Source organism: Nomascus leucogenys, chromosome 14 (genome assembly GCF_006542625.1).
Source record: "Nomascus leucogenys isolate Asia chromosome 14, Asia_NLE_v1, whole genome shotgun sequence".
Lineage (NCBI taxonomy): Eukaryota > Metazoa > Chordata > Mammalia > Primates > Hylobatidae > Nomascus > Nomascus leucogenys.
The window spans coordinates 9,070,987-9,092,420 of record NC_044394.1 but is presented as its reverse complement, the minus strand read 5'-3'; the positions used below and the strand labels follow the sequence as shown (position 1 = coordinate 9,092,420).

The 21,434-nt window shown below is 53.1% G+C and overlaps 1 protein-coding gene and 1 pseudogene across 1 annotated transcript in view; both read left to right on the top strand.

Annotated features, from left to right (window-relative positions):
• Positions 1–1,071: 1,071 nt before the first annotated feature.
• The window catches only part of LOC100584258 (TBC1 domain family member 3G-like), a 275,592-nt gene continuing 255,229 nt past the window's right edge, over positions 1,072–21,434 (top strand). The window contains 7 exon segments of the mRNA XM_030828369.1: positions 1,072–1,196; positions 1,670–1,750; positions 2,201–2,308; positions 2,640–2,749; positions 4,001–4,049; positions 4,575–4,695; positions 5,411–5,505. Coding sequence (XP_030684229.1) covers positions 1,712–1,750; positions 2,201–2,308; positions 2,640–2,749; positions 4,001–4,049; positions 4,575–4,695; positions 5,411–5,505 — 522 coding nt within the window. The 5' untranslated portion in view covers positions 1,072–1,196; positions 1,670–1,711.
• Positions 5,699–8,636, top strand: LOC115838377 (annotated as a pseudogene).

Sequence of the window (21,434 nt, the reverse complement as noted above, 5' to 3'; positions counted from 1 at the left end):
CCCCTGGCTCCCCTGCAGGTCCAACCCGAGGTTGTTGTTAGGCCAGAGGTGCAAGGCCCATCTAGGGAGCCGGTGGGAATGGAGACTGGGCTAGGTCAGGCCCCTGGGCTCTCAGCAGTTCTGTTGGCAAGTCAGCACAAGAGGAGCGGGGCAGCCTGAGGGTCTGGCCCTGTCTACCAGGAGACAACCCCAGTGAGATCCAAGGGTTGTGGCCACAGGGTGAGGAGACACCTGGCCCAGCCTCGGGGCTGTTGTCCAGCAGGTCTCTCAGAGCCCACCTGCCCCTGTCCTCCCCCATTTCCCTAGAGTTACAGCCCTCACTGTCCCCATGAGGAAGGGGGAAAGGTGTGGGGACAGTGGGGGCTTTGGCTCTAAGAGAATGGGGGAGAAGTTGGGCAGGGCCCCGCTCTGGGCATCTCAGGGTGAGGCCGGGGAGGCAGCAGGGCTTGTGACTGAAGACCCTGGGTCTGGTACTGGGAAGGGATCTGGGGCCAGGTAAGAGGAGCCCAGCCTGGAGCCCATCCCTCAGGGATCAGAGGATGGAGAGACAGTGGGTCCCGGGGGAAGTAGGGTGGGAGGGAGCTGATGAGCCATGCCACTTCTGAAATGCAGGGTGTGTGGCTCAGATGCAGGGAGAGGCAGGTGGATGCTGGGAGGTCAGAGCCTGCAAGAGCCTTGGGCTGTCAAGTGGGATGGGCCCCTGGTGCACCCAGAGTACACCGGGCAGGTCTCAGGGCATCCTCCCTTGACCCTGGTGGGGTGATGTGGCCGATCCCTGAGGGATTCCTGTCAGGGCCCGGTCGCCCACCCTGGGCGGCCCCCATCCCATCTCAGGGCTGACCTTTCTCAGCTCCAGCAGAAAGCACCACCTCGAGTCCAGGATGGGCAGCCCCATTGTGCAGCCTGACCACCCCCCATGCCAGGGGCCCCGGTAACCCCGGCCAGGCTGTCCCTGCACTCCTTCTTCTCCCAGGTTCTGCCCCTCCTGGGAGTCAGCCCCACAGGAAGGCCCTTGTCCTCCCTTCCCTGTGCCTTCTCCTGGGCTGAGCCCTGAGCTGGGTAGGGACAGAGCCAGTCCTTTCTCGGGGTCGGCTCCCAGGCTGGGGCGGCTCCAGGCCCTGTGCAGGTCCTCAGCTCTGCCTGGGTTGCCTTACAGTGAGACGGAGCTGCCTCCTCTGACTGCGCGGGAGGCAAAGGTAAGAGCCTGATGCATGGAGGGGCTGGTCCAGGGATGTAGGGACTGGGCGGGTGGGCAGTGAGGCAGAGGAAGCAGCTGGCCTGGGCGGTGGCGGGTGAGGACAACACTCTGTCACTGGGAGAGGGAGCAGAGACCTGACCCCAGGTTGATTTAACTTTGGCAGTTTGATAAAATTCCAAAGTGAGAACCACAGTCCTGGCTTGGGGGTGGCTTCCCGCTTGTGTCGGGACCCCACCTAGAGGCTGGGACCTAAGACTGGTGTGTCTGTGGCCTGAGGATGGCACATCCCGGGGTCCCAAAGCCAGCCCACTGGTGCTCATTTGCTCAAAGGCTGTCAGCCCTTAGGGTCTGCCCTTCCCTGGCTCCTTCCAGCTGGGTCCCACCAGGGCTCCAGAGCCCAAGACCCAGCATCCACGGGCAGCTCTGGGAAGCCCAGCAGCTCCACTAACTCCAACATTCCTCATTTGACAGCGAATTCGGCGGGAGACAAGGAGAAACAGCAAGTGGCTGGAGATGCTGGGCAAATGGGAGACGTACAAGAACAGCGAAAAGGTAATGTGTGGAGGGAGAGGCCCCCAGAAGCACTCTCTGCAGAGACAGGGGACAGGCACCCATGGCTGTGGCCTGGCGTCAGCCTCTCAGAGGGCGCGTGGCACACTGTCCTCGCCCAGAGGACTGCAGGCCTGGTCGCCAGATTACCTGCCTATTCGTGCAAGCGTCACCTTGCTGGGAGGGAATCTGAATCTAGGGCTGGGACCACCTGGAGCTGAAGGCTAGGGATGCCCTGGTGACCCGAAGGAAGAAAAAGGTTCAGATCAGAGTTTTGACTCTGAGTGTCCATCCACTCTTTCAGTCCTGGGAAGGGAGACCCTCTCCCAGCTCGATCTCACCTCTACTGAGGAATCATGGGGCCAAAACCGACAATTCCCAGAATTCCCCGGGCTCTGGTCCTCACTGGGGTCACCCCGTGGCCTGTAACACCAGACTGTTTTCTGCCCACAGCTCGTAGATCGCACATACAAGGGGATTCCCAGGAACATCCGGGGCCGGGCATGGTCAGTCCTCCTGAACATTCAGGAAATCAAATCAAAAAACCCCGGCAAATACAAGGTACACTCAGCCAGAGCACAACAAACGGGACAGGCCGTGTCAGGGGCCCAGGTCTCCAGCTGGAGGGAACATCAAACCCACCCTGGGGGGCATGGGGGAGGATGGTAGATGCACATCCTGGGTATGGACGGTGGCATAGTCACCACAGACAAACTCGGCTCTGGTGACCCTCCCTGGCTTCAATAACAAGCCAAAAAGCAGCTTTCTGCAGAAGGAAACCTTCCTTCTTTCCTTCCTTCCCGAAGTGCTGACTGTGGGCTGACTGCCATTTGGGGCAGGGAGTCTTCCATGTGTTCTGAGGCTGCTTCCTCCTCTTGGCCCTGCCCTACAGCTCATGAAGGAGAAGGGCAAGAGGTCATCTGAACACATCCATCAGATCGACCGGGATGTTAGCAGGACTCTCCAGAACCATGTCTTCTTCAGGCATCGATATGGAGCCAAGTAAGCCTACGGGAGCCACAGGGTCCCAGCGGAGATGGGGTGAATGAGAGGGATGGGGACTTCCCTGGAGCAGAAGCCAGTGTCACCCAGGAGGGATGACAGAGCCACCAAGAGCTCTCCTGGCCCAGGGAGCAGCCGGCACCATGAACCGAGCATCTTCCTGGTTCCAAGCCCTGGGCCAGGCTGGAACATGTGGGGCCAGAGCCCAGGAGGATCCTGAGGAGACAGAAGACAGCAAAGAAAATCATGCACAATGGTGAAAGGTGCTCTCCCTGACCCACGGGGAACCGTGGTAGGACCTACGGGAGGGTGGCAGGATGGAGGGCCCATGAGCCTACCCAGACAACACTGACAGCACCAAACGCTGGGAGAATTATGGGTCCTGGAAACTCTCATCCAGGTCTGCTGGGAACATGACACGGCACAGCCACGTTGGCAGCCAGTTGGGCAGTGGCTCACAAAGCTCAATGGACTTGAACCACGTGTCCCCAAGGTGTCACAGATATTGAACCCACTCATTTGGAAACTGACATCCACATGAAACCTGCATGCCAGGTTCACTGCTTGATTCACCGTCACTCACACACCGAGCCTTCGGGGACGGCCTTCAACACGGGCATGGGGAGAGCAAGGCTGGTCCTCCCTTCAAACGGAAGACCCAGCGAGAAAAGGGAACGAGCCAGTGATGCCCGCACGGACGTGGGTGGATCCTAGATGCATTTTGCTAAGGGAAAGAAGCCAGACCCAATAAGCTACCACAGTAGGATTCCCATTCCTAGGCCATTCTGGAAAAGGCCAAACCACAGGGACTGAGAAGCAGTCTGGGTGGCCAGGGGCTGACGAATCGGGGAGAGGCTGGGTGCATAGGGGCCACTCTGGAGACTTGGAGGATGAAGGAGTCACCCCAGGAGGGGCTGGAGCGGTGGCCGGGAGACTCCGCACATTGGTTTGGAACCGTGGAGGAACTGTACACCCAGAGACTGAACTGGCGTGTGTGCAAACTGAAAAAAAAAAAAAATCATTCAGAGTGAAAAGGATCGGTCAACTCACTGTACAACTGGGCTATTTGCATGTCACATATGTGGCTTTTACTGAAACATTTCTTCAACAGTCTCAGGCCCTGAAGAGCTCACTGCTTTTCCGGTGAATCATCTGAACCTGAAATGGGATTTGTCATTAGGATTTGTAGACAAAGTGAAACTAACAGCATCTGCACAAACCAAACCATAGCCCCCTTTCTCTGTTTCCTAGGCAGCGGGAACTCTTCTACATACTCCTGGCATATGCAGAGTATAACCCGGTGAGTATTCCCGGCAGTGAGGTTCCCGGGCCGTATTTCCATATTCACAGGAGTGGGTGTCTGGTGGGGGTGTCGTTGCTTCTTTTAAAGTTGGTATTTGTGACCCACCAGGTTATAGGAGGTAGGATTCCAGCTCCCCGCTGGCATAAACCTCCAAGCAAGGGGATGGTCTCAAGGGGTCAAGCTGAGACACAAAGGAGTTGGGGCCTGGACTCCTGGTGTCACCTGGGCCTGACCACCACTTCTCAGAACAAGAAATGACGCCCTCCTCCTGGGGCTGCCCCAAAGCCTGGGAGCTCGGCAGCGTCACACGCAGGATGGTACTCTCAGGAGACATTTTGGACAAGCTGCTGAAGTGCCTGATGGACTTGGCTCTTGTCATGAAATGAATTTGCATCCTGAGGAAGCCTCTTCTTCAGAGGAAGCCTGTCCAGTCACCTCTGCCCTCTCCAATGACATGAGTCCTCCCAGGTGACCTCAGCCCTCCCAGCTGATGTCCTTCCATGGTGACTCTGGCTCTTGCAGGAGGTGGGCTACCGCAGGAACCTGAGCCACATCGTCGCCTTGTTCCTCCTGTATCTGCCTGAGGAGGACGCATTCTGGGCACTGGTGCAGCTGCTGGCCAGTGAGAGGCACTCCCTGCAGGGTAGGTGAACAGCTGCCCCTGGGGCCTCACGCAGCCAGGCCCGGGGACGGCCACCGTGGCCAGGTGATCTCGGCTTTCAGCCAAGGCACCCTCCTTGCGTTGCCGGCTCATTGGGAGCCTTTAGGACGTCTCTGCTGAGGGTCCCACAGGAGTCCGCAGCTGGCCCCCCACAGCCCAAGTCAGACACCTTTCATCCCCATCAGCAGAGGACAGACATCTCATCCTCCCCGTGGCCACCATCTGTGTCCTGGAGCCACGCCCTCCGGCTCTGATTCTGTGCAGCTGACTCTCCCCTCCCTGAGAGTCCTCCTGCCCTCCAGCTGCCTAGGCTCCCGCTGCCCTTGGTGCACATGAATGGGCCAACCAAGCCCAGGTGGCAGCATCTCCCCATCCCGTGTCCCCTGGTCCGACCCCACTTCCAGATGACCAGGAAGCCCAGTACCCACACTGTTCTGGCTGCCCTGCTGTCGCCTCAAAGTCAGGCTTGCCCCTTCTGCACCCTGGCCCAGGAGGCCTCCAGGGGAACCTCCAGCCAGGCTCCAGGGGATGTTCCCGCCCCACCTCCCCAGGGTAAAGGCCGCAAGGTGGGGTCACCAGATGGGAGGGTGGGAGGCCTTCGGGTTTGGGGGCCTCTCAAGCTGCCCAGCTCTTGCAGCTGATGGCTCCACATCTTGGGGGAAGGCTCTGATTTCATGATGGGCTGGGGGCCTCTCAGGATTCCACAGCCCAAATGGCGGGATAGTCCAGGGGCTCCACGACCATCAGGAGCATGTGGTACCCACGTCACAACCCAAGACCATGCGGCATCTGGTGAGTTTATGGTCCCTTCGGCTCTTCCCCAGAGGCCCTGCATCCCGTGGGGCTGGAGGAGCAGGAGGGCTGGAGCCCCTCGTGGGGCTGGTGACTGGCTGAGTCCCAGCCAGGGCCTGACCTGGGATGCCGGGTTCCCCATGGGCTGAGAGTTGGTTTCCTTTCCTGCCCTGGAGGAGACAGAGGCACAGGGATGGGGCCCCAGCTCCCGCAGAGCAGGGCAAAGGGCAGTGTGTCCACCGAGAGTGTGGGAAGGGGATGGTGTCGTGGGGAGCCCTGGACACTGCCCAGTGTTCTGCACTAGGCATAGGTTCTTCAGAGGCCCTGGGAGAGGGAGGTTTTTAGGGCAGCCCAGTGGCCTGAGCACCACTGTTGCTCCCATCAGGACGAGGACATAGACGCTGGTCTATGCGGGCAGCATCTCTCGTTAGGCTGGCTTCTCCGGACGTTAATGAAGGTAAGGCGGCATAGGGAGACCCTGGCTCAGGGACCCTCGTTGCCCTGCAGTGCCCTGCTTCCTCAGTCCAGCAGTCTGGCTCACCCGCAGCCCACAGGAGGCTCAGGCGGGTCCCCGAAGGACATGCAAGCAAAACCCTCTGCCCAAGACTGGGCCAGGACCCGACTTGAGAGGGCTCAGGGAAGCCTCAAGCGCTGGGCAAGCCCCTCTCTCCAGGAGCCACATCTCCACTCATATGAGTGCCCCCCATGAGGAGCTGCAAGACCTTGCCTGACCCAGCATCCTGGAGGGCCCAGGCGACGCTCATGGGGAAGGCCACTGACTCTGGGGACTGAAACCCCAATGGGCACAGCTCGAGCCACCAGCCCCAACCTGGAAGGGCCAGGTTCTCCCACGCCTGCTGTCTCCACAGATCTCTCTCGGGCTGACCCTGCGCCTGTGGGACGTTTACCTGCTACAAGGAAAACAAGCACGGATGCACATGACCAGCATTGCGTTCGAGGTGCAGAAGAGTAAGTCTACGTGTGCCTAATGGGGCCTGGGGAGCCCCGGGGTCAGACCCCGACTGGCCCCAGGGCAGCTTCCTCACACTGTCCTCACGATCCCCTGTTCTGGCTCAGAGGGAGGTCTGGCCAGGTGGGCCGGGAAGGGCACTGTGACAGCGAGCCCATCCCCCACATGACCCAGATGAAAGTCAGGAGTGTGGCGGGCACTTCCCTGTCCAGGTCGCCCCCAGTCACAGCCTCCTGTGCACATCTGTACCCCTGGGGTGGCCACAAAAGGATCCAGCACCACCCAGTGAGAGGCTGAAGTGGCCATGGGGTACGGGCTGGCCCCCTCCCAGGGAACTCTCCTGGCCTGATGTCCACCCTGTCCCTAGAGCGCCTCAAGGAGACCGGTTCCGGCCTGTGCGCATGCATCGCGAGCCAGTTCTGCCATCACTGGGCCAGGGATGATGACACGGTGCTCAAGCACCTCAGGGCCTCTGTGAACAAACGAGGGAGGAAGCAAGCGGACCTGCCACCCCCAGGTGGGCTCCAGTGCCGTGTCCCCTCCCATGTCACCCTCTGGGGCAGTCAACAGTGCGGGAGTGCCCAGGACCTGCAACCCTACTACCTGGGCCTTCCTCTTCACCTTTTCTTCCTCCTCTTCCTCCTGGACTCTAAGAAAGTACAGGAGGCCCACTGGTCCTCAGGGCAGGCACTCAGTGCCTGTGTAGTGGACGTGTTGTGCACGCAGGAAGGGGATGTGAGCAAGACCCTCCCTCAAGCCCCCCCCTCCCAACTTTCCACGGTGTCTCGCTCTCCCCCTCACAGGGCCCTCAAAGTTACTAGAGGAGCCAGACCCATTTGTGGGAGACCCCGCCTCTCCCTGCAAGCACCCACAGCCTCAGAGAGCAGCAGAGGCCCCTCACTCCTGCACGCTCCTCCAAGGTTGCCAGGACAACAAGCCTTGAGCCAGGGAGACAAGGGAATTGGGGGTCCCTGGCCCCCAGAGCATTCAGGGAGAGGGCACAGGAGGGACCCCGGGCCCAGAGCCAGAGCCAAGAATTCAGCCCGATGTGGGAACAGTCAGTCCTGGCATGGACTGGGCAGCCCAGGAGGGCAGAGGGTGACCCACATCCGGGCCCAAAAACCCACTGCAGAGACGGGTCCCCATGTGAGGTGGCAAGAGCCTGGGTGACATCCAAGGACCCTCCCACCTGAGTTCTCACTGGGGGCCATATCCCAGGCCCAATAGCCCTGCGACGAATGTGTGTGGCAGGAAACCCACAGCTAATCCCAACCCTGGGGGCAGTCCCAGGAGCCACCCGCCATGCCACGACAGCTTCCCCACGCCAGGGAGCACATACCCCTCCCTCTGGGATCAGCAGACTACAGGCTTGTCCTCAGTGTCAGGCCACGGGGGCCACACAGAGACCCCGAGGACTACAGAGACGCAGGCAGGTGGGGCCCAGCCCGGAAAGGCCTGCATGGGCTCCCTGGAGACGCTGACCACGTCTGTTTTCCTTTCAGCCAAAGCCGAGCAAGGGTCCTCGGCACCCAGGCCTGTGCCGGCTTCACGTGGCGGGAAGACCCTCTGCAAAGGGGACAGGCAGGCCCCTCCAGGCCCACCAGCCCAGTTCCAGCAGCCCATTTGGTCAGCTTCCCCGCCACTGGCACCTCGTTCTTCCACACCCTGTCCTGATGGGGCTGTCCGGGAAGACACCTACCCTGTGGGCACTCAGGGTGTGCCCAGCCCGGCCCTGGCTCAGGGAGGACCTCAGGGTTCCTGGAGACTCCTGCGGTGGAACTCCATGCCCTGTCTCCCGACGTACCTGGATGTAGGGGGCCCTTGGTTCCTCCACTGTGATTTCGAACAGAGCTACTGGGTCCGTGCCATATCCCAGGAGGACCAGCTGGCCACCTGCTGGCAGGCTGAACACGGCCGAGGGAGTGAGATTGGCTTTCGCCAAACTGAACAACGTGGGCGTGGACTTCCGGGCCCTGCAGTGCACCCAGCACTGATTCCGACCAGGACACCTCCTTCCCAGCGAGGGACGAGGAGCAGTTCACTCCCACCTCAGGGCCTTATTATTTAGTTAATAGGATTGTACTCATGTTACATTTCTCAATTTTTTTTAAGAGATAAAGTCTCACTCTGTCCCCCAGGCTGGAGTGCGGTGGTGCAATCACGGCTCACTGCTTCCTGGAACTCGTGGGCTCCAGCAATCCTCCTGCCTCAGCCTCCTGACTAGGTGGGACTATAGGCACACGCCACCGTGCCTGGCTAATTTCTTTGACTTTTCTCTGGAGACTGGGTCCACCTATGTTTCCCAGGCTGGTCTCAGACTTCTAGACTCAATTGAACCTGAACCTCCCGCCTCGACCTCTCAAATTGCTGGGATTACAGGTGTGAGCCACCACACCCGGCCTAAATTTCTTACGTGCCATGCTACTACAAAACGTCATTATTAGGGGAAGCAGGATGGAAGGTGTAGGGGAGGACACTGTAGCGTCTTTACAATATTTCTGTATATCTAAAATCATTTCAACAGAAAACATTTATTTCAAAACGTGAAGGTGGTTCTCCTTCCATGAGTTTAAAGTACAAAGGCAGGCTCATGGTGTCCTCAAAACCTTCACGTTTTGAAATAAATGTTTCCTGTTGAAATGATTTTAGATATACAGAAATATTGTAAAGGCGCTACAGTGTCCTCCCCTACACCTTCCATCCAGCTGTCCCTCATAATGACGTTTTGTAGGAGCATGGCACGTAAGAAATTTAGGCCGGGTGTGGTGGCTCACACCTGTAATCCCAGCAATTTGAGAGGTCGAGGCGGGAGGTTCAGGTTCAATTGAGTCTAGAAGTCTGAGACCAGCCTGGGAAACATAGGTGGACCCAGTCTCCAGAGAAAAGTCAAAGAAATTAGCCAGGCACGGTGGCGTGTGCCTATAGTCCCACCTAGTCAGGAGGCTGAGGCAGGAGGATTGCTGGAGCCCACGAGTTCCAGGAAGCAGTGAGCCATGATTGCACCACCGCACTCCAGCCTGGGTGACAGAGTGAGACTTTATCTCTTAAAAAAAATTAAGAAGTGGGTACAACCATATTGACTAAATCCTATTAACTAAATAATAATGTGAACAATTATCTAAGGTTATGAGGGTTAGAATTATCCCATTTTTGCCTAACTTCTCATACCTGTCCTAAGATCCCACCTGGGACTCACTCTCTGCCTTCAGCTCATGTCTCTTCAGCTTCCTCCAGATGGTCCAGCAAACACACACCTGATGAGCTGGTTGCTCATACACAAGGATAGACCTGTGGGCAGGGATTTTCAAATTTATACAGTAAATGAGTTTTCCACGGTGTTCCGGAGAGCACTCTTTGAGAAACACTTTGACAGTGGATCTAGGCCTCAATATCCATCAGCTGCTGTAGCTTGAATTTTGTTCAAGCTCAGTGAACACCTGCTCTGCCAGGTGCGTGTGAAAGGGGCAAGGATGAGTAAGCTGCAGATAAAGAAGACGGGACACACAGGGTCTCTCTAAGCTCTATCCCCTGCCTTCAGCACTGACAGATCCAATCCAACTCTTAGGAAATGGTGGCCACGTGCTGGGCCAGCCCCGGGCTCTGAGGATCTGACAGTGAGTGACGCAGAGCCAGGCCTTGCCCGTGGGGAGCTCTCCAGCATACACCTCCATCTCCCTTCCCAGCGCCCTGCAAAGCAGGCATCAATGCCATTGTTAATGCACAGAGGAGGAACCTGACTGTTAGACAGAATAGATAGTAAATCCATTTAATAGTAATCATATTGTCCAGACAGAATGAGGCATATTTATGTGACATGGGAAGATCCACAACTAATGTTAAATGGTAAAAGATATAAAATGTTATGCCCAATAAAATACTTTCTGTGAGAGAATATATGTTAATATATGCAAGTGGCATCAATGCATGGGGTTTCTCCATGTTGGTCAGGCGGGTCTCCAGGTCCTGGCCTCAAGTCATCTGCCTGTCTCGGCCCCCCAAAGTGCTGGGTCAAACCTCTTATACCCAGTAAAACAGCCTCACTGGGTCAATGGATATCATGTGGCTGCCTAACATTCTTACCTTATAAAAGGTCTTCCTGAGGCCATTTGAAAGTATGAATCAAAACACTTTATGAACAGGGCCACAGGTTTGCATGAGGCTTGTCAGTGGACCTCCAGGATGAAGACCAAAGTAATTTTGCAATTTCTGGTGGAATAATTGACACTTAAGATCTTATTTATTTATCAAAAGACTGCTGTGGGGTATGAATTCTTAACCCCAATTTGCAGAAACTGAGACTTTGCCTGACACCACAGAGCTAGGGAAAAGTGGGCATAAGATCCTCACCAAGTCTGACTTCCAAAGGAAGGTTTGAAAAGAAACCTCCTTGCTACCTGCTAAATCTCTGTAGAGCCAGCAGCCATGTTCACACATCAAACAGGACAATGACAATAGCACCAGGAATAGCTACTCCTGGTCAGATGCCCTCATGAGCTCAACTCCGCAGGATGGGGACACCAGGCCCTGCCTAGGGGAAAGGAAGGGGGTTTGTAGGGGAAGCCCAGCCAGCCAAGCAACCAGAGATGGGAAAAACCCATTGAGAAGAACTTGCTTCCTGTAGCTGGGCTTTGCAAAACACAGGAAAAGATGAGTCTGCACAGACAGAAATGGTCTACAATGGCTGAATGTTTCATGTAGAAATTTTATTTTATGATTAATACACTTGTGCCATTTCTTAGAATCATTTGCTTGTTAAATTCTAGTCTATCAAGTGATACTTCTGTTGATATTTAGAGGCCCCTCAGCTAATTTCTGTGGGATTTTTGGTTATATTTAACAAGGAAAATAATATGAAATGTCTAAGGAAAAAAAGAAACAAAGCCAATTATTCCTGAGAATGTTTAAATTTATCGAAGTACACTTGTTAATTGTTAGTATAGAACCTACATTTCATAATAGAAAACCTTGGACTTGCCAGTGGTAGCTGCTGGAGTGAGGTGTTTGTCCAGTACATCCAGAACGTCGCCACAGATGAACTTTAGCTCAGTCTCAACCTGAAAAAATAAAAATAAATTTAAAAAAAATCAGATCATTGAAGTCCAGAAATTCTGTAAATTATTACACATTCTATGTACCTCTGTTTTTGTGGAAGAGAGTTTAGTGTTACAGAGAATTGGTATCCCTCTCCAAACTCCCTTCTGCCCTTTTGACACAAAAGCAGAGAAAAGCTGTCTGTCGGTTATCAAAAGTATCTTTTCCTTTCTCCATGCAATCAAGTGCTACACACACACACCACCCCCCACCCCAACACCCCCTCACAGTCCAACTGCAGAATCACCAATGACTGAAACTGAACACTGATGCTACTTGGTAAATGCTGGTCAATTACATGAATGTTTCACAAGGTAGCAACTATTGTGTCCATTTACTTGGGAAAACAGAAGCTAAGACATGTGCTCAAAGATCATCCCCTTAAAAGAACTTAATAAGCAGAGCTAGGATTTGAAGCCAGGCAGGGTGCAAGGGACAGAACAAAATTCAAACCCAGGCAGTTTGCCTTCAGTACTTACATTCCTAACAACGTTCAACAGGCAATCCCTTTAGTGGAAGAGATCCAAAACTAGTTAAGATACCGAAAATCTGTGGACCAAAGTAACTATTGCCACTCATTTATATTCATTTATAATGCTGAAAATGTACAGCACCTCTAAATGCACATACTCAGCTTGCTTCCTATTTTTTTTCTTTTTCTTTTTTTGAGACGGAGTCTTGTTTTGTCTCTCAGGCTGGAGTGCAATGGTGCAATCTCAGCTCACTGCAACCTCGGACTCCCGGGTTCACGTCATTCTCCTGCCTCCGCCTCCCGAGTAGCTGGGACTACAGGCAGCCACCATCATGGCTGGCTAATTATTTTTTTTTGTATTTTTAGTAGAGACGGGGTTTCGCCGTGTTAGGCAAGATGGCCTCAATCTCCTGACCTTGTGATCCGCCTGCCTCGGCCTCCCAAAGTGCTAGGATTACAGACATGAGCCACCGTGCCCAGCCGCTTGCTTCCTATTTTCTATGAACTCATGGCACTACTGTTGAACCTTTCTAAGTTCCTCGCATGCCCCTGGAACCTCCTTTCCACTGTAAAACATTCTTTCACTTTTTCTTCCATAATAACATTCTTATCTTAGCTAAGCAAAACAATTTTCTGAATAAACTATCTTCCTGATGACTTTTCAAATAGAGACTGCTGTAGGAGACGAAGACTTTTTGTGTTCTCCTAGCTCCTCACATCCTCAGCGACTGCTCTCCTGTTACTCCAAATCCTTCCTCCTCACAAGCTGATATTCTACATTCCATTTCTCAGTTTCTGTCATCAATAGATCTCTAGGTCCTTATCCCACATTCACTGACTATCTGTTTAAAGGTCTCACTCTGTTCCCCTGGTTACCATTCATTGTTTTACTGTCCTCAAGGGTCTGTCCAGATATCTGGTCACATTTTCCTGCTAATAACAATTTTCCAGCAAAATCACCACCTGGGTTTGTGACTTCTGTGCTGAGGTGTGGATATTTCCTACAGGGGACTTGGGAGCCTGATTCAGTAGGAGAAGTTGTTTCGACTTGGAGTGGTACTTCTTGTCTCATCTGTTAATTGTAGAGAATAGCTAATGGTTCATTGACAACCTTGGTAGCTTTTCAAAGCCAGGAAAGTCATCCAGGCAAACTGGAGATAAGACAGCAGGAAATTCTTGTTTATGTTTAAAATCTGTGTAGACATCCCCGAAGCCAGCCTGAAACTACCTCTAAAAGAGCATGGGGAAGAAGAAGTAAATGAGTCATGAAAAATCATCTCATGATTTTAATTCAGTTTGGATGTGAAAGGTAAACTTAGGGTCTTCAAAGTCCTGTGTGGCTCTAAAAAGACTTCCTTGCTTCTGTCATCTCTCTGTGCTTGAGAGAGGAATGAGTCCTTTACAATCTTTAAAAAAAACAAACAAACAAACAAAAAAAAACCTCATTCCTTGTAGTCCTGGAGACTGGGAAGTCCAAGATCTAGGCGCCGGCAGGGTCAGTGTCTGGTGAAGGCTGCCCTCTGCTTCAAGATGACACCTTGTTGCCGTGTCCTCACGTGGCCGAAGATGGAAAAGCAAAAAGGGTCCAGACTTTCTCCCTCAAACCCATTCATAAAGACATCAATCCATCCCCAATGGCCTAATCACTTCTAAAGGGCCCACCTCTTAATAATGATGCATTGGGGATTTTCAACATAAGTCTTGGGAAGGACAAAACATTGAAACCACAGCAATAACAGAATTAAGCATTTTCTGAATCAGGTTCTGGGGGTCGTTGAATATTACTTAAAAAGGAGAGTTTGAGGTGGCATGGGATGAGGTGACTCCTGCGCCCATCTGTGGTCCTGGTGATGCTGTCCATTGCTGTGGGGTGCCCACCCTCCCATGGTTAGGAGTGGGCACATAGATTGACTTGGCCAACTAGATTCTGTCCCCCAGAGTTTTGGATGGAGAGAGGCCCAGAGGGAAAAGCAGCTCCGATTTGTTCCTTCTGTGCTTGTGCCTGAGAAAATTGCCCTGTGCCCTCACACCTGCCTCGGTTCCTGTCTGTTTCTGACCCTGGTTCTTCTTCCCTGTGTAGGCTTCTCTGGGTCTGTTAATCTCCCAATACTTGCTAACATTACAGATCTGTTTCCCATGTGTCTTCTCTGAGCCTTGTTCACATTGATGTGCCTGACGAATGTCTAACATATTATGGCATGAAGCAGAAGGATGATCTGGCAGGCCTCACAAACCTAGAGTTGTCCAGGTCAGACAGGAAGATAAATAGGGGTGGCTGTCTGCAGTGTTAGTAGGGACAGCTGGGGGCTGGAGCCAACCGGAGATGTGTGCCTCATCAAAGGGACATGGGTGGCTCAGCTCCTGCCCGTGGCTTAGTGGGTTACATTCCAACGAGGTTGACTGGTGAAAGGCTCTGAAAAGGCAGTGTCCAGAAGAATTGTCCTTGTGTACAGTTGCAAGCTTGGGCTTGCAGGTAGCCTGGTTAGTTTCCAGTCCTGCCTGGACTGTCCTAGTGGCATAACCCTGGGCAAACAACTTGACCTTTTGGAGCCTCAGTTTTGAGTTCTGCACAATGGCATGGGGAATATTATCTACCCTACAGAGTGTTGTAAGAACTAAGTGACACGAGACTGGTCAGGCATTTCAACCCGGAGCCTGGCACATGGTAAGTGCTCCATAAAGGGTATGCCTGACATCTTCACGTGTGAGCAGAGAAGATTCACTATAATCACCAGGAAGATTAGATAACTCCAGGTATGATAGAGACTGTTGTTGCCCTGGGGCAAGGACCAGTGTCATGTTGTTCATCATTATGCCTTGGTTTCTGGTACAGCACAGAGGTATAAATATTCTAGTTGACTATTAAAGGACTCAAAGTATTGAAACTTTGAATCCTTATTAAAAGTGTGCAAGAAATGTTATGAAGATCTTTCATACTAAAATTCTACTATCCAGAAATGTAACAATCCACTTATTTACCCTCTTATTCATCTACTCATCTACCCATTCATCCATCCATCCGCCCATTTACCCATCCACTCATTCAACTACCTGCCCACCCATCTACTCATCCATCCGTCCGTCCATCCATCCATCCATCCACCCACCCACCCACTCATCTACCCATCCATTCACTTATCCATCCAACCATCCATCCATCCATCCATCCACTCATTCACCCACATACCCATCCATTCACTCACCTACCCATCTACCCATCCATCCAACCACCCATTCACCCTCCATCCCCTATCAAGTTAATTATGATTTTACCCATTTTGCTATTGTAAAAAGTGAGGAAGAGAGAATGAAAGGATTTTCACTATTAATACCATCACTCCAGAGATTCACCTCCTAACTCTTGGTGGGCTCATGAAGATGGTGCACGTCCTGGAAATAAAGAGTATCTGCCCCAGTACACAGGTAACCGGGCTGAAACCCCAGCTTGGCAACTTCCCGGTTAAATGACCTTGGGCAAATCATGACTTTACCATAAATTGAGCGGAAATGATATTCCCATAACTTCGGGTTGTGGGAATTGAATGAGATAGAGTAGTGTTGAGCCCATGGGACAGTATCTGGCACATGGTGAATAGTTCAGTCAGTATTAACTTCTGCTCTCTGAGACTCTTCCAGCAACGCAGAGGCTGCATAATCCCTGTTTTCCTGTACTCTGTCCCGCTGGGATGCCCTTAACAATTTGTGGGGTGAGATTGCCTTGTAACAGCTGCCTTTTCCCTGCGTGTATCTATTTGTAGCTCTTCTGCATTCTCTTTCCTCATCACAGCTACTGAGGGGTCTTTGTGCCTGGATCTTGGTCTGATGTTCCCACTTGTCAGGGACCAGTGAACTCTTTCCCTCCCCTCCCACCCCATGAGGCTGTGCTTCCCATCTGTTGGGGTAGCGGAGCTGTGACCTGGCTAACAGAAGCCCGTGTCTTTCCTCCTCTCTGGCAGGGAATCGAATCTCTTCCTGCTCGACAGCCGCACCCTCTGGGCCTCGGAGGAGGGCTGGCTGGTGTTTGACATCACAGCCACCAGCAACCACTGGGTGGTCAATCCGAGGTACAACCTGGGCCTGCAGCTGTCAGTGGAGACGCTGGATGGTGAGTCCCTTGGCCCCTGCCAGTCTTAACGCAGCCTGTACTCCTGGACTTCAGGAGGGTCTCAGTAGTGCTCATGCTTGCTTCACTACAAACAGGCTTCCCCGCCCCTCCCAATCAGTACTCCTACTCCATGTTCAGCCTTTTGATCCAAACCAGAAGCAGCCCCTTCCCCTCTTTTCACAAGAAGATTACATGTTTGGTCATAGCAGAATTGGGTAAGGCTTCATTACACAAAGGGTGGTCCCATATCAGCAGCGGTGAGGGCAGCCCTCTTATGAGAAATGCAGAATCCTGGGCCCACCCCAGACCTGCTGCATCAGAACGTGCACTTTAACTAGAGCCCCAAGGTGACACCACAGGACACAGGACATTCTGGACTGTTCCATGCACTGCAGGTGTTTAGCAGCGTCCCTGGTCTCTTACTCACTAGATGCTAGTAGCATCTCCCAGTTATGACACCGGAAAATGTCTCCAGACATTGCCAGATTGTGCCCTGTGGGACAAAATTGCCCTTGTGCAAGGCATTAGTCCTTCCACATTAGAACCTGAATGTGGGTCTGACTCCCCAATTCCTGGAGAATCCATTGTGAGTCTGCCCTCCCCCACACCTCATTCTCACCACAGTTCTGCCTCCTTTGAGAAGGGAAGAAGGAAGGATGGTGAGTGGAGAAGTGGGAATGGGCTTCTCTATGCTAATCTTTCTCCACCCCAAACAGATAACAAATGGTATCTTGTAGCTTGACTTTGCTTAAAATTCAGTGGTGATGGTTTCCAGCTGTGTAGCTTCTTCCTTCCACCAGTTTTATGAACAAAAAAATTTTTTCATTTATTTTTGAATAAACACCTTCACAATGTTTGCCTTTGGAGCTATGAGCAATACTTCTCATCTCCAGCATGCAGGTGATGAGAGGGTTTGGGTCATTGGGTTGTTACAAGATGTAATGGGTTATTACAAGATGTAATGGGTTATTATGGGAAAAGTTTTTAAAAATAGTGCCTTAATGTACATAGGATTTTCCCAGGCATCTTGGTAAAATGCAGATTCTGATTCAGCTGGCCTGGGGCAGAGGAGTCTGTGTTTTCAGACAACCACCAGGTGACAGAAGCTGCTGGTCCCTGGACCGTGCTTTGAGTAATGAGACCCTGGTCCCTACCCTGGGGACCTCTTACTGATATTAACTCAGAGGATATCCTGCCTGCACCAGCACCCAGAGGAGACAGGTGTCCAGGCAGCAGCGCCCATGTCATTATCCAGAAGGGGTAGAGACAGGGTCACCTGAACCTTGCAACCACTAGGCAGTTACAATGTGCCTGGGTGGAGAGGGGCCCCCAGCAGCTGCTGGAATTTGGAGCCTGGATGCCTAATTGTAATACACATGTAAAGGAGAGCAGTCATCATCATCATCATCATCATCATCATCATCATCATCACCAAAACTGACTTAACCAGCTCTCCTGGGATGGATGCCTAGGTGTTTTCTAGTCTTTTGGTCTCACAAACAGGGCTTCAGTGGGAAACCTTGGTTTGCAGGTCATTTTTCATTTGAGTGTAGCTCTAGGACCAATTCCTGAGGTGGCATTGTCTATTTGTAGTTTTATTTTTTTTGAGATGGAGTCTCTGTCACCCAGGCTGGAGTGCAATGGCACGATCTCGGTTCACTATAACCTCCGCCTCCCAGGTTCAAGCGATTCTCCTGCTTCAGCTGCTTGAGTAGCTGGGACTACAGGCGCCCGCCCTCACACCCGGCTAATTTTTCTATTTTTAGTAACGCATCTCTGTGGACTTGTAGATGTTGGCGAGACCTTCCAACTGGGCCCCAGTGGGTTCTGTGCTTCTCTGTCTTGCCTGTTCTGCTGGCTCAGGTGATTTTCTCTTAGTTGACGCCAGCCCTGTGGCCAGCTCCTCCTACTACCAGTCCTGCCCTCATCATTCCCCCCAGACACAGTCAGAGTCCTTTTGCCCCTTTCACCTCCAGCACCTACTCCCCCATTGTCCAGGTTATGGAGAAAGTCTCAGCATTGGTGGAGGCAGTGCTGCCTGATGAATGTGTCTCATCTGGAAAATGGGGTTAATAATAGTTTCCATCTCCAAGGGTGGTTGTGAGGGATTAGATGAGCTCATGCAAGTGAAGAGTTTAATTGCTCAGTGTGTGGTTGCTATGAAGCACCACTGTCTCTTGTGATTGTCACAATTACCCAGCAAGGTAGATGCTATGGCTCACATGCCCGTGGTACAGGCAGGAAATGGAGCTCCTGAGAACCACCGGGGCTCCATATTTCAGAGCCCACCTGAGACCCTCTCCATTCCCTGCAGCCTAGTGGATGCAAGTTGCTATCTAGAGTCAGATCAAGGATTAGATGCCATGTCCCTGACCCCCTCTGACTCCGGGACACCATCTTTGCTCCTCCTGGGCAGGGCCCTGAGGGCCGGGTGCGGTGCCACCGCCCAGTGACTTGGCTTGTCCAGGTGCTGTGCGCACCCAGGCAGTGAGTTTTGTGTGGTTGCCCAAGTCAGGGGAGGATCACCCACTCGGAATGTCAGGGAGGGGCAAAGTGTATAATGGCCAGCTGGCTGTGTGGAGTTTTGGACCTCTTGGGGATGAGCTAAGGAGCAAGTGAGTCCGGGATTTTCGAGACATCATGGCTGTGAAAATGCTTTGTTTTCCCTACCGTGGAGGATCTCAAGCCTGGCATCCATCAGGGTCACCCTAGGGGGCAAACTGCACATGCGGGTGCCTGAGCTCCATTTCAGACCCACCGTGGGGGATCTCTGATGATGCGCCCAGGAATACGCCCTTTTTCCCCAGTAGCTTTAGGGGTACATGTGGTTTTGTTTCCATGGACAAATCATAAAGTCTGAGATTCTAGTGCTCCTGTCAGCCAAGTAGTGTACACTGCACTCAATATGTAGTTTTTTATTCCTTAGCCACCTTTTAAAATAAGACTTGGGTAACTTGAGGCCTGGCCCAGTGACAACACTCTGGCAAAGTCGTGCATGGTGCTTGGGGCAGCCTGTTTATGAGATGGTGCCTGGGCTGACAGGTGCCCCTCAGGTTCTGGGTCTCAACCCTCCCCTGCCAGATCCTGCACGGGGAAGGGCAGCAGGGCCTGTGGGAGGCGGTGTGCATCCGACAAATCAGTGCACACCTGCTTTGTGCCTGGCCCCGAGCTGGCTGCAGAGACCCTGGTCCCTACCCTGGGGACCTCTTACTGATATTAACTCAGAGGATATCCTGCCTGCACCAGCACCCAGAGGAGACAGGTGCCCAGGCAGTAGCGCCCATGTCATCATCCAGAAGGGGTAGAGACAGGGTCACCTGAACCTTGCAACCACTAGGCAGTTACACTGTGCCTGGGTGGAGAGGGGCCCCCAGCAACTGCTGGAATTTGGAGCCTGGACACCTCCTGGGGCCTTAGTTTTCTCATGCACACAATGGGCATGTGGAAGATAGTAATTTGGGCCAGCGTGTTTCCATTCTAGTGGGGCGCAGCCATCAGAGACCTTCTTTCAGAAGGCTGGTGTTTAACCCCAGCCCCTGCCTGCCAGTGGTCTCCAAAACTCCAAAGCCCAGATGGCGCCCTCCTTCCCTCCCATCTGGCCATGGGTGGTGGGGGGTCTCGAGGTCAAAGTGCGGAGGTGCCCTTCTGAGACCACCCAGGAAGCGTGTGTCTGTTCCCTCTTCCTCCCAGCTGGGCCCTCCTGTGAGTCACCATGCAGAGCAGCCGCAGCTGGGGCTCTGCTCCAGGCCAGCGTGCCCTCGCGGGGAGAAGCCTATAAACTCCCAGGCACCTGCAGCTCATCAAGAGAAGGCCGAGCGGGGAGCCTGGTCTCATCTGCCTGGGGATGGGCTGGCGCTGCAGGAATGAGGGCTGGAGTCTGTTTGTCTTTCCCTTAGTACAGAAGAGAGGAGAGGCAGCCTCTCCACTTGTTCCAGCCCCCAGGCTGTGCTTCCCACCCATGGACTGGCTGTGTCCTATAGCCCATGCTGGATGCTGGTGTCAGGGACCCGGTGTGAATCTAGCATTGCCCAGAGCCCTGTGAGAAAGGAGAGGATAGAGAGGAGAGCGAGAGGAGAGCGAGGGGAGAGGAGAGCGAGAGGAGAGGAGGGGAGAGGAGAGGAGAGTGAGAGGAGAGGAGAGGAGAGTGAGAGGAGAGTGAGAGGAGCGGAGAGGAGGGGAGAGGAGAGGAGAGGCAAGGCACCCTTGACTGGAGGGAATCCTGCAGCTCGGGGCTCCTCCCACCTTGTGGCCTTAAGGCAGAGGAGCCCTCCCTGCAGGCCAGGCCCTGAGCTGCCAGTGTGGCTGCAGCTTTTAGAAGCAGGATGGACTAGCAGCCCCTGCACATACATACTCTGGCACCGCTGGCCCTGTCATAGCACAGCTCCTCAGTCACCTTTGTGTGGTCTCAGCAGCTACTCCAACTTCTTGGGGTCTTGTTCCTTTGTCTGTTCCATGAACATAATAACATCACGGATTCTGTAGGCGGCTGGAAGAAGAAAGTGAGTTCACAGAACATGCTGAATCCCGGGCCCAGCACCCTGTCTGTGCTCATGAATGTTAGATGTTCTAATTGTTGATTTATTTAGTTCTCACAATAATCCTGCCCAGGTAGCACAATTGATGTCACTAACATTTTATAGATGAGGAAATAGAAGCTGAGAAGGCTGGGGAACTTTCTCATGACTCCCGGGTGTAGACCTGGGCTTTGATCAGAGGATTGTGACTCCAACCCCCTTCCTCTTTGCTGGAAAATCTTCCAAGGAATGTGTTCATCAGGCTGCAGCCTCAGGATGGGGTTTGGAGGGACAGATGAGCCCCTGCAGGGGACCCAGCCTGGCCGTCCAGAGATAGAGACCCCAGGACCCTCTAACATGTTAGGTCTTACCTGGCTTTTCACCTGGGAAGGAAAAATGTTTCTAAAAAGAACTCAGAAGACAGTAGGCTTCTTGCAGGACTCACTGTAGGAGCCCCCTTTGCAGAAGTGACCAGGGCTGCACTTGACTTCCATGGGCTCCTCCCTCCATTACAAACAAACAAAAAAAAATTAGGGCCGGGCGCGGTGGCTCATGCCTATAATCCCAACACTTTGGGAGACTGAGGCGGGCAGATCACGAGGTCAGGAGTTTGAGACCAGCCTGGGCAACATGGTGAAACCCCATCTTTCCTAAAAATACAACAATTAGCCAGGTGTGGTGGTGCGCGCCTGTAGTCCCAGCTACTTGGAAGGCTAAGGCAGGAGAATCGCTTGAACCTTGGAAGCGGATGCTACAGTGAGCCAGATCGCACCACTG